Source organism: Anser brachyrhynchus (assembly GCF_964034855.1).
Source record: "Anser brachyrhynchus genome assembly, chromosome: 5".
Taxonomy (NCBI): domain Eukaryota; kingdom Metazoa; phylum Chordata; class Aves; order Anseriformes; family Anatidae; genus Anser; species Anser brachyrhynchus.
Window position 1 is genome coordinate 54809232 of NC_137699.1, and position 12568 is coordinate 54821799.

Sequence of the window (12568 nt, forward strand, 5' to 3'; positions counted from 1 at the left end):
AGTAAGAGCTTAAGCAACCTTCTGTCTTTTAGGCTCTGCTGAAGGGTTTAACCAAGCAGACAAAGCAATAAACACAGCAGTGAAATCTGGAAGGTAAGTTCTATCTACTTTTTAGCTGGAATACTGTCTAGTAGAAAGGTGAACTGGGTTGGGAATAATCAATTGGCTAAATAGATAAAATTGTGAAGAAAAAATAGTCCCAATTTTCTGAACTGAAATTTATAATAACTTAGGCACACCTGTTTACAACTGGTGCTTAACTTACATATTTTCAAGGAGAGAGGTAGGTTGTATCTGCAGAACAGGAAAGTTAGCTATTTACAGCAGTGACTGATTCTATGTAGAAGAAAGGTTTAAAAGGAGGAGGAAAACCTGTAGCATTAATACCAGATTCTGTTACTTTTTGTGGTGATAATAACAAGGGTCCATAAGTAGTACGCTAAAAAGCACTTGTTTTGTTTCAAAATTTCATAGATGGGTAATGCTGAAGAATGTTCACCTGGCTCCTGGCTGGCTCATGCAACTGGAAAAGAAACTACATTCCCTGCAACCCCATGCTTGCTTCAGACTCTTCCTTACCATGGAGATCAATCCCAAGGTAATGCTGATCTGAAATTTGATGCTGTGGTACAGCAATTGGCCTGCAGAGCCAGGAATGCTGCCCAGGGAAGGATTTCTCGTGACTGCCTTCCTGCATTAATGGAAGGAGAACACATGTTGCCAGAGTAGTTACTAGCCTTGGGTTTTAGTAACCGAAGTGTACCTGCACACTTCATAGCATTCCTTTCACCGATTCCCCCACACTCCCAATGAAAGACAGGATTTCACTGTGTGCTTACAACGAGGTTCTGGGGTTTTGAAGCTAATGCCAAGTGTGCTGTTAGAAGGATTTAATTTAGTGAAGGCTAAAGAAGTTGGGTTTACCTTTTCTCTTCTAGGTGCCAGTGAATTTGTTACGTGCTGGCCGAATCTTTGTGTTTGAACCTCCTCCTGGTGTAAAGGCAAACATGCTGCGGACTTTCAGTAGCATTCCAGTTTCTAGAATGTGCAAGGTAAGGCTGTGACTTGTATGGGTAAAATGTAAATGTCAGATTGTGTTACTAAAATTGTACTTCAGAAAGATGATAAAATGTCAGCTTTCAAGGTATACATAAAATGTCTTGTTCACCCAGTAGTAAAGTAGTAGTTGCTCCTTCTGTTAATAGAATATACTCAATTCTGGTAGCAATCTAGCATTAAATGTGACACATTCTAGCCATTTTGCAGGCTTTGATTTTTATCAGTTCACTTGGGTAATAAGTGTATTTTTTTCCTCTACTTCCTAGTCTCCAAATGAACGTGCTCGTTTGTATTTCCTCCTTGCCTGGTTCCATGCAATTATTCAAGAGCGTTTGCGCTATGCTCCACTGGGTTGGTCCAAGAAGTATGAATTTGGAGAGTCTGATCTGAGATCTGCCTGTGACACAGTAGATACATGGTTGGATGATACAGCAAAGGCAAGTAGTCTTGTGTACATCAGGTACAGATAGTATTTAGATTACGTGAGATCTTCAGTTGAGGAAGTCTGTTCTGGAAACCTTCAGTAACTTAGATGAGTAGGCTGAAATAAGCTGGTGGCAATTTAACTTAGTTCTTAAGTTTGATTCCTCTGTCAGAGGAGAGGTGGAAATGATGCTTTCCTACTAATTACATTGCATTTTACTCACAGGGCCGCCAAAACATTTCACCTGATAAAATCCCCTGGTCTGCATTAAAGACACTGATGGCACAGTCTATCTATGGAGGCCGCATTGATAATGAATTTGATCAACGTTTATTGAACACTTTCTTGGAACGTCTGTTTACTACTCTAAGTTTTGATAGTGAATTCAAACTTGCTTGCAAAGTTGATGGACACAAAGATATTCAGATGCCAGATGGAATCAGGTATCTTTCTCCTTCAGCTGATCACTGCGTACAACTTTTCTTTTTTTTAAAACAAAAACATGTAAAGCATAACCTGTATCTTTGTGTGCTGGAATTTGTCTGTGTAAACATTTCTCCTGGGCACAGAACTGCCTTGGCATTATAACTGAGGGAGGGAAGCTTTCTAATGAATACCAAAATCATGACTTGCAGGCGTGAAGAATTTGTCCAGTGGGTTGAGATGCTGCCAGATACACAGACACCATCATGGCTGGGCCTGCCAAATAACGCAGAGAAAGTTCTTCTCACCACACAAGGTAAAAAACAGAACTTCAACAATGTCTTATGGGCATTGGAAAGCTGATAGTTTAACTAAAAAGCAGATGAGAAATATAAGTCCTGCTGAAGAATTCGGATTTCCCCTCCACCCTCAACATAGTCAGTTTAACCTTTGCAGTTTAAACACACTATCATTTCAGAAACTTACTAGTTCACTTGTGAATTCAAAAGCCAGTTATATTCAGCCTTCCAGATGTCAAGGTCCCATCTTCATTCTGGAAGGCCTTACTGTCACCTCTGGAAACACGTGCAGCTAGACAGTTCTGAATCTTAGGTCTAGACTGGGGGAAAAAAAGTCCTACTTCTATGTAGTAGGGTGTTTTCATTTTGATGCCAGTGCGTCTCTGACTAACAGCATATTTTCTGTTTTAGGCATAGATATGATCAGTAAAATGCTGAAAATGCAGATGCTGGAGGATGAAGATGATCTAGCTTATGCAGAAACTGAGAAGAAGACGAGAACAGATTCTACATCAGATGGTCGCCCAGCCTGGATGAGAACACTGCATACCACAGCCTCTAACTGGCTTCACCTTATCCCACAGACTCTAAATCATCTGAAGCGGACTGTGGAAAACATTAAGGTAAGAATTAAGTTTTATCTAACATGGACATAGGAGTCACACAAGTTCTAATATGTGAAATCAGTGCCTTTTGATTTCAAGTACCAATTAAGCTGTTACACAGGATAGTGGAACCTGTATCGATGCTGATTCTGACTGCCCTAGCCCCTTGCATGCCCCACTGGGTTTCATGAAATGCTCTTAGAAGGTGGTCCTGTGTTTTTCTGGGAAATTCTTTAAAGAAATATAATTGTAAACTGCATATCACAGGTACTGCTTCTGAAGCTTCTCTGTGATCAGGTAACAAGAAACAAGTGCTTCCTTTTGTACTTGTAGCACACTGACTGCTACTTATGGTACTGCCTTTACAGCCAGCACACATTACTTTGTATTAAAGTTCAGTGAGAGTGAGGGGACCTATGGCAGCAGCTCCTGCTAAGTGAGAACAAATTGCAGGGGGAAACTCCTGAGATCTGGACAGGATTAACCTAAGCACTAACTCAGGAATAAGCTCATTGGAATTGAATATGGCTGTGATTGCCAAACTGCTTCTAAAGACTTAATCTAGGATAGTAGTTGAGAACCTTTTGTAGCTGATGACAAGAAATCCACCCTTGTTTGGAAGGTGTCAGGTGCAGGCAGTCTGCATTAATTGTTCAACTAAAAGTCTAGTTTTAGTTGTAGTGTTAGTAAAACTACCCCTTTTCCAGCAAGAATGTTGAATTTTGATTAAAGTAGCTTACTTTGTATGTTTTGTCAATCAGGATCCTTTGTTCCGGTTCTTCGAGAGAGAGGTGAAAATGGGAGCTAAGCTGCTTCAGGATGTGCGTCAGGACCTTGCAGATGTGGTTCAAGTGTGTGAAGGAAAAAAGAAACAAACCAACTACCTGCGTACACTTATAAATGAACTGGTGAAAGGTATGGTAATTCAACTTGGTATCTCCCAGGGCTTTGCTTGCCTCTTGCACTCTATAAGTTAGAAGCTGTTACGCTCAGCAGCTTAATTGCAGGAAAATTGGGAGTGGCTTTACCCTTCGGCACAGGCAACCCTTTTGAGTTGAGCATAAAAATCCAATTGGCTTAGTTTGGAATTTCAAATTGAGGTAGGTAATATTAAACTTCTTCAGGCAGTTTAAGTTAGCAGCTTAATTTCTAAGCTGAAATCTTTCTAGATTCTTTCAGTCTGTAAATTGTGATGGAACAAAGTTGCTGATACCACAAAGTGAGTAACATTTCTCCTAAAAAAATCACTTGGCAAATATATGAGTTTTCTAAATTTCTCTTTCAGGGTTGTAGGTAAATTTCTATTTCTAGTAATACTTGAAGATCTGTTGTTGAAGTACCCTTCAGATATCTCCTTTGAACAAAAATGTTTCTTAAAACACTGTAACTTGGCCTCTTCAGTTCTTTCTAAAGCATTCAAACCTTCAAGAAAACTTAAAGATATGTTAATACACTATATACCTGTGTGTTAGTGAAGTTGCTGTTGAAGGGTTTCTGTAACTGGATGGTATTTTAAGTACTTGACCCGGAGGCCACCTGCCTTGAAACCTTGGTAAATGCTTTCACTTCTTTAGGAGCCTTGCAATAGATGCTTGTGTCCCAGTCTAACTTTTAAATGGCTATTAGGAGAAAAAGAGAAATGGTTAAAGTCTCAAAATAGTGCACAATTGCAACCTGTATGCAAGCAAAACTTAATTTAAATCCCATTTTCCATAGGGATTTTGCCTCGCAGCTGGTCTCATTACACAGTGCCAGCTGGTATGACTGTTATCCAGTGGGTGTCTGACTTCAGTGAACGCATCAAACAACTGCAGAATATTTCCCAGGCGGCTGCCTCTGGTGGAGCAAAAGAACTAAAGGTATCTTGAGCCAATATCATCTAGAGGTTATATCTGAATTTAGGTGCATAACGACTTGATGGAGTCTTCATATCAAGACTTCTTACAGTTTTGTTAGGCAAAATAGCTTTGCTTCTCCTAAATGTGCTTGTGAATACTGTTGAGTATCTCCTGGTACTCTAGTGAGGCCTAGCAGGGTTAACAGTTAATATGGATTAGAGGGGAACAGTGTTTTTACAACAGAAAATGTAGCCTTAGAGGAAAAAGCAGTTCAGCAATTACATAGTAACTGTATAGTATTCCAGCAGCAGGAACATTTTAATGCAAATTTGGATTGATGAAGTAACATTTATGATAATCACTAATTAATACCGCAGCCATATGCACTGATAATCTTTTTCCCCTTCCCCTCTTAATTAGAACATCCATGTGTGCCTTGGAGGCCTGTTTGTACCAGAGGCATATATCACTGCTACACGACAGTATGTTGCCCAAGCAAACAGTTGGTCCCTTGAAGAGCTCTGTCTTGAGGTCAATGTTACAACTACACAGAACGCGGTCTTGGATGCATGCAGTTTTGGAGTTACAGGTAAACTTACTGTGGGAAGAAGGAGGTCCTTGTTCTACAGCACTTTCAGAAGCCCCTGGTCTTAAACGGGCTGAATTAAATGAACAAGTCACATCATTGCAAGAGTTACACACTTTTTGAAGCTGTTTAAAGATCTTGTTAATAGGGAAGTGTTTGTAATGGTAATAAATCCCAAGATTCAGATCAGTATATGTTTAAGCAGTATTGGAGAGTATCTTTTACTTTACAACCTCTCTTTGGGGGATATGAAATACTAGCACTTTTAGAGGACTTAACAGAGAACCAGAATGGCTATAGTTTAAAACATCTTACAAAACTTCGGTGGATTAACATCACAGTCCTTAAATGATACACAGGGAGACTTGCTTTGTCTGGATATATGAAAGCTGTTGGAACTCTAAAGTGTATTTCAATTTACAGGCCTGAAGCTTCAGGGAGCCACATGCAGTAACAACAAGCTGTCACTTTCAAATGCTATTTCAACCGTACTGCCCATTACACAGCTTCGCTGGATCAAGCAGACAAATGCTGATAAAAAAGCGAATGTTGTAAGTATTGATAAAAATATTTTTAAATATATATATTAAAAAACAACTCTTACAATTGTGTCTTCTTGGGGCTGTCCAGACAATCTTTTTTTTCTGAAATGCTACCTTTTTTCTGGTACCACAAGTAAAATCGTTCTTTCCTAATATTCTCAGTATCAGAGGGTAGCATTAACTAGGTCTTTCAGTTGTAGTTAGGTTAAGAGGAGACAGAAGCATCCAAAAACATTAGTGCTTTGTTCAAGACAAAATTTCATATGAATAAATTAAAGAAAGCTATGCTTTAAAGTGAATTTATTATTCCTGTTGCATATTGAGTTACCCGAGACTAAATTCCTCTCTCATAAATACCACCTAGTGGTATAGAAGCTTCTAGCACTCTTCGGCTGCCTTGTGTAACTCCTCTGTACTCACGTTTTTTCCCAGGTGACATTACCGGTTTATCTGAACTTCACTCGTGCAGATCTGATTTTCACAGTGGACTTTGAAATAGCAACCAAGGAAGACCCTCGCAGCTTCTATGAACGTGGTGTTGCAGTTCTCTGCACTGAGTGAAAAACTGTTTTGTTTGGTAATACTGTAGCCCTTGTCAGTCTTCTGTGTATTCTTCACCTATACTTTGTAGCTGATATGGTTAGGCTAGGTTGGCAGATGGATTCGTGGGAAGTTGACTAGAAAGAAGGGGGGAGTGTAGTGGAAAGCTGGTAGGCCAGATTTATTTGAAGGAAAAGCATATGAGATTTTTTAGACCGTTATTGACATGTGGTATTAGTTGGATCATATTATATGAAATAAAATCTATAGCAAGACTTCTGACTATTTCTGGAATCATTCTGGTGACTGGTCTGGAAAAAATACTTATGATCTTTTCAGAGAATAACAACTAATAAATAAATTGGTATTCAAGCATAGTGTTGACTTTCTCACAGCTCACTGAGCTAACTTTCAGCACCAAGAACCGTGTGTCGAGAGCACAGAAACGAGAACCTTGAAACAGAAAGTCCTTAATGCAGCAAGACAAGGGGCCTGACATTATGTGCCATGAGGTCTGATACTCAATAAGTTATTCAAACTGGCTATTGTTTGAAGTAGGCTGCTTTTACGCAGCTGCTGAGATGCATTCAGAAGCTAGACTATCCTTAACAAGACTTCCTTGTCCTACTGACTACAGGGATTTCTCTCTCTTAAGCTGCTTTTATGGTAACATAAGGCTCCAGTTTCCTGTCTCTTTAACCCAGGAAGATAGCATTAGATTTGAATGTCTAAGTACTGTCACCATGTGGCTTACTTACCTTTCAGTATCTTCTCCTGATTGTTTCTGTGTTATTTTTTTCCTACTGGATTATTTCAGTTAACACCTGGTTTAAGTAAAACTTTCAGTAGATGGATTGGATGCTTACACAGGCAAAGGGCTCTGAATTTTAAGATATACTTGCTCTAACCACTTTGTTTTGAAGCCTATTAAAAACTAACTTATCTCCAAACTGAAGGGAAAAAGTTACTTTAATAACATAATTATGCAGCTGTTAAGAGAATGGTACAAGCTACCTTTATTAGGCATTTTTAAAAAGTCTGAAATTAATCTCTGCCAGTCATGCAATATGAACAGTTTCTGAATGCTTTCAGAGGTAATTGGTACTGGCATATTTCAAGCAATCATACTTCTGCAGGTATAGTCCATTTATGTGGGAAGGAAACTACTAAAAAGTTTATCATCAAGGAGGGAGATCAGAGAGGTTTTACTGACCAACCGACCTCCCATCAGCATGCACCACACTTCCACAACTCATGATTGTTCTCACTAAGGAAGAGGAGTACTTACAGATACTGTGTTCAACTTTGCATTGTAAATTCTAAACTGGCAGATGTACTGAGCATATATAACAAAAATACTGTTCAGAACAGGTAGGAACAGATACATTAATAATACAAGTCAACAACTCTGATTAAAGAAAAAATAAATGAAAGCTAGATTGCTACATTCATTTCAGCTTAACATAATTGTTTGTAGTCAAACCTGTAGAGTCGTTCACCATACAGCTGCTTCCCTCCTGTCATACAGCAGGTCAGACAAATGAAGAGCAAACACTGTGGAGTAAAAAAGGGGAGGGGTAAGCATTAGGTATGGAAAATCAACAGCAATTTAGTCATTCATCCTTCCCTCCTCAACATACCATTGCAAAAAAAATGTCTACCAGGTTCATGTTATAGAACAAAGAGGTCTTTCTATATATATATAGAGAGAGAGATAGATATTCATACCTCAGGTTAGATAGCACGAAATTTCTTTCTTCGTAGTTTTTCACCAGCACCCTCTGCAGTGGAAATTCCTTGTTTTCTTTTAATTAGTGGCTGTTTGGACATTGTTTCATCAGAGTCATCTGTTAGCATGGTTTGTGGAACACTGTCACCTGGACTTGCAAGCGGATCTGCAGAGGCTGAAGAATTAATACCCATCAGTAAGGAGCAGTCAGGTGTCAGCCACATGGAGGGAAGTGCTTCTGTGGCTCTAGTCAGTTCAGAGGATTGTGACAGGCTTCTTGAGAAATCCTTCTGTTGGCTAGCAAGTTCCGGGGGTGCTTTACAGTCAGTTGCTATCTGGGTGTGGATTTCACCAATTTTTGTTTCTGGGCAGAACCAGTGCAGAGTTTCAGGGAAGGCCTCTCTGTCTTCTGAAGCATCAGCATTCTCCAAAGCCATTGCTTTTGGGGCACTGTTCACCCACGGTGCAACTTTTGTACTATTTAAAGAATTCAAGCTGCAGTCAGAGTGTATGGATGCATCTTCTGAATCACCATCATAAGGATCTAAAAACTGAAACAGATCTTTATAAATATGGTGAATGCTTATTTGTCTGAAAAAAATACAGAATAGCATACAATGGGCTTAAAAAGCTCTTCAGCGTAACAAGTCATAAACTTACTATGGAAGTTTTGTTTATCCACACAATCCCAGCCCGTATTTTATTTTTTGAGTTATACACTGAAAACAGGGCTGCTATAGGCTGAACCTACTTGTGATCCCTTCGAGTCCCTTGCCTTCTTGAGTCCTTCAGCAAGGAGGCTAGGCACGACCTATTTAAGAGAAGGTTACATAGGTCTAATAAAGCATCTTCCCATGAATTATTGATCACTTGAAGTAAAACTAAAGCAGGTAAAAACCTGGAGAAGAGGAAGCCAGGTTGTCCCCCTCCCCCCCAAAGTTAATAAAAATATGTATCAGACAGTCTGACTTCTAAAGGCCTGGTTTAAAAAAAAAAAAGGCACTAAAATAGAAGGACTAAGGAGAGCTATGGTAAATTCTACAGCACTTAAGATGTCACTATGAAGAGAACAATGAGTAATTGTATACCCTACTATCAGACATAAACAAAATCAGAATTTAATAGTAGCGAACATGTAATTTAGAGGTTGGAGAGCTTTCCCTTCAAATTAGGTCAACTTTTTTTCTTTTACGTTCGGTACAATCTGAAATTCACCTTCATTATGAATTTTTACAACAAAAGTTCCCAACAGGACTCACGTAGCACAGACCCTGTCTCAGCACAGGAACAGCAGTCAAGGCTCTGGCAGGCTCTGTGCTTCCACGATACTTATCAGAGCTCTTGGGGGTGCTCATTTTTCGCATTATACCTACAGGTGCTGACAAGAGCCAGTAACACGCAGTATTTCTGTAAGCTTGGTTTAAGTGCCCAGATGCAGAAACTTACCTACAAAGTTCCCAAGATCAACAAAACTCAGGGTTCACAACAGTAATTACAGCTATGTTCTGCTGTGTTTTGTATTTCCACATCATAGACTTAGGATGCATACACAGATTAAATTCACCAGAATTTAGCAACACATGCTGGTGAAAGGGGTGAACAAAAAAAAAAAACAAGCCAGATCTCTACTCCAGAATAAGTTGTGTTTGTTTTTTTTTTTCCTCCTATTGATATTAAACACACTGGTTTGACAGACAAAACTGTTCAGGAAGTTAGCGATATTCATAACTGCCCCACCAACAGAGCTGCTCTCAATCTCATCTGAAGCAAGCATTCAGCAGGCAGTCTCTGCCCAGCCCTGCAGAAACCCAGCTGCACCAGAGCTGCCAAAAGTCAACCACCAGAGACAACCTAGGGCAGCTTTAAGCATGTTTTAGCAGGGAAAGTATGTCAAACCTAGTACTTTCCTGCCTCACTCCTGCACCTCCCCCACCTAATTTTGCTAAACTTAATAACAGTTGTGAGGAAGAGCCTGATGAACCAAACGATGTTGTAGGATTTTCTGTTTTGTTCCCCTGCCCCCTTTTCATTTTACAGTCTCAAGAAAGAACCCCAACAACCACGCCTTGGACTCTCCCTACTGAGATCAAAGGTAGGGAAGAGCAGCGTTGGATGCCAGGCATTAGAGATGCTCATCACCACCAAAACACCCCAGAGACTCGAGCCTCACCTCAGCACTGGATTCAGACTCTGACTCTGTACTTGACTCTACGATGCACTTCTGCTGCGGAGGAAGAAAGGGAAGAAATACTGCTCAAAGCAGAACTGCAGGCAGCTTTGGGTTGAAACCGAAGCTCTAGTACAAACCATAGATTCTGTGTTTTTCCAAAGCTTTCAGCTTTTCAGCTTGTCTTTTCAAACATCCCACATTTGTGTTGCTGATTGGCTTGTACAAGTGAGAAATGAGCAAAAATAGAAGCCCTTTATTCTTCCCCCTAAAGCTTCCTCCCTCCTTTTTTGTTTCTTTGCAGGTGATACCATTTGAATTGATTATTCACACATGCTCCCCATGAAATATTTTCCAGCACAGCTATCTGCACCATCAGGCTACTGACAAAGCAGCTAACTAAATCTAAATTACACTTTAACAGGGGCATAAAGAAACAGCAATTAGAAAAAAATGTTACCATGTATTTATGTGCTAGTCTTTCTATGTAGTCCGAGCTTTTAACAGAATCCTTCATTTCCTGAGCATCTGACAAAACAGGAAGAGGGTAAGAAAATACATCAGAGAAAGTTCAATGTTTCCTAGACATGGTAACTCCCTCTATGCTAGAAAGGTTTGTCAATCCTTCATAGAGCCTGTGTTAAGTTACTAATCAAAGGCAGCTGCTGTTGAACAAGAAGCAACCCCTATCTTCTACCAAAACAACAGCTTGATTCACTGGTTATTCGTGCAGCATGAGAAAGATGTACATTTTTTGAAGCAGCAGCTTACATTTGGTAAAGGTTTTTTGTTTGATTGTTTTAAGAAATGGCACTACAAGATCCTCAAAGAGGTGTCTGTACTCAAGACACCAGACTAGGCTAGAGAAAGCGAACACAAAGCCACTTTCAGCCACCCGTCATCCCAGCCCTCCCACCTGGCTCTGGGGTCCCCACACACCCCCTGCCCTCCCCAGGGGCTCTGCTTGCAGGAGATTCACCTCTCCCCAGCCCCTCCACATGCTGCCCAGCCCGATGCCGCCTCCGCCGCCTCTTCTCCACCAAGGCCATCTTCTTCCACCACCTGCACCCTCCTCCAGCTTTATATGCCTGGGCTCCCAGCCCCCTCTTGCTCCCGCCGCTCAGCTCCCTCAGCACAGAAACACCTCTCTGCTGAGAAAGGTGGAAGTAAAGCAAGGAAGAGGAGGGGAAAGGCCTCCTGGCAAAGCCCTCTCTGCCACAACCAAAGGCTCCAGACTCCTTCACAAAAGGGTTTCATGAGAGCCAGCTGTGGGGAGGTCTGCAGAAGCAATCTGCAGAGAATGGCTGTCTGAGCACTCTGCTCATTGCATTTGTTATACGTAAAGCACACCTGTATGCAGACAAGCACACAGCTCTGCAGTTGAGTTTGCAAGGCCTGGCAGCCAGAGATGCATCACCCCCCCCCCCCCCCACACTTATTTTCTGTAGCCCCTTTCCATTCACACAACCCTCAGAAAATAATCCATAGTCAAGGGAGTATAAGAGCCCCAGTGAAACTAGGGTCTGTCAGTGGAGCCAGGAGCTGGTCATTGCCCTGAAAAAAACACCAGGAGACATGAGAGGGAGAGCGGCTGCACCAGGAGCAGCTCACAGTACACTCCAGACAACTTCTGCTCCGCTCCTCCCGCCAGCTGAGCTATGTACACCTTATCACATACACCCCTCTTCTCCCCTGACAGCTCCTCTTCCACCTCCTTACCTTTACTGCCCAGGCTGAGACCAGTCTAATAATTATCTCCCCTCTTTGGAGCCTTCAACTGCTTCCACATCAGAACAGAGACCAGTCAAGAGTCTCCTACACCACTGAAGTGGGATTGAAGAAGTGCTAAGTAAGTGCTTGCAGTGCTAGCTGGTTTGAATGAGCACATACGACCATCAACATGGCTTTAGAAAACTTTCTCTTTCAAAATGCCTGCCCAAAGAAGCTACTAATGCTTTACAAGCAACAGATGTTAGCAATAAGGACACATCAGGTGGTAATCAAGAAAATTGTTAGTCTCTGAGGGATTACAGGTGGAACTGTGACATTGGGAATCACATCTTCCCTGCACAAAATATTTTTAAAAATGCAAGATGGAACCTCATTGCAGTGAGAGTGGTTTTACTTCAGTTGTGATAGGGAGTGTCTGAAGCAAGATACTTAGTCAAATTACCTGAGTTGATCAGATGAAGGAGGTACAGAGTATGAAGTTCTGCAGCCACAAAAAGGTCAACCCATGGTGGAATACAAATCAAATATGTTTCAGTCCAGCCCTAGAGTGTCGTGACAAGCTGAAAACAAGGTACTGTAGTAACTGCAAGCTCATCTCACACTGTGGAAGTGTTTCTGTCTATCA

General features: G+C 41.0%; 2 protein-coding genes across 10 annotated transcripts in view; one reads left to right on the top strand and one right to left on the bottom strand.

Annotated features, from left to right (window-relative positions):
- The window catches only part of DYNC1H1 (dynein cytoplasmic 1 heavy chain 1), a 44395-nt gene extending 37804 nt beyond the window's left edge, over window positions 1-6591 (top strand). The window contains exons 67-78 of the mRNA XM_080593917.1: window positions 33-93; window positions 475-598; window positions 939-1052; window positions 1326-1496; window positions 1709-1926; window positions 2119-2222; window positions 2617-2828; window positions 3572-3725; window positions 4527-4669; window positions 5069-5237; window positions 5658-5785; window positions 6209-6591. Of these exons, the coding sequence (XP_080450043.1) occupies window positions 33-93; window positions 475-598; window positions 939-1052; window positions 1326-1496; window positions 1709-1926; window positions 2119-2222; window positions 2617-2828; window positions 3572-3725; window positions 4527-4669; window positions 5069-5237; window positions 5658-5785; window positions 6209-6337 (1727 nt within the window). The 3' untranslated portion in view covers window positions 6338-6591. The remainder of the gene's footprint in view (window positions 1-32; window positions 94-474; window positions 599-938; window positions 1053-1325; window positions 1497-1708; window positions 1927-2118; window positions 2223-2616; window positions 2829-3571; window positions 3726-4526; window positions 4670-5068; window positions 5238-5657; window positions 5786-6208) is intronic.
- Window positions 6592-7633: 1042 nt separating this feature from the next.
- On the bottom strand, window positions 7634-12071 carry LOC308195844 (uncharacterized protein). Of its 9 annotated transcripts, none has more exons than XM_080593927.1 (6): window positions 11932-12071; window positions 10673-10740; window positions 10216-10266; window positions 8797-8856; window positions 8045-8596; window positions 7634-7870 (listed from the first exon to the last, which is right to left on the bottom strand). In XM_080593927.1, exons 2-5 carry the CDS (start codon window positions 10727-10729, stop codon window positions 8051-8053), a joined length of 714 nt encoding a protein of 237 aa, XP_080450053.1. In that variant the 5' UTR covers window positions 10730-10740; window positions 11932-12071; the 3' UTR covers window positions 7634-7870; window positions 8045-8050. The 9 variants fall into 9 exon arrangements, with proteins under 9 accessions (XP_080450053.1, XP_080450052.1, XP_080450049.1 ...); XM_080593926.1 differs by having other exon boundaries at window positions 10216-10269; XM_080593923.1 differs by lacking the exon at window positions 11932-12071 and adding an exon at window positions 11192-11395.
- Window positions 12072-12568: the final 497 nt, after the last annotated feature.

Coding starts and splice junctions, on each gene's coding strand:
- LOC308195844 (XM_080593922.1), bottom strand. CDS start 11,261: ATGGCCTTGGTGGAGAAGAGGCGGCGGAGGCGGCATCGGGCTGGGCAG. Junction 10,741..11,191: donor TGTGGAGGGGCTGGGGAGAG/GTGAATCTCCTG, acceptor CTGTTTTGTCAG/ATGCTCAGGAAATGAAGGAT. Junction 10,270..10,672: donor GACTAGCACATAAATACATG/GTAACATTTTTT, acceptor CTTCCTCCGCAG/CAGAAGTGCATCGTAGAGTC.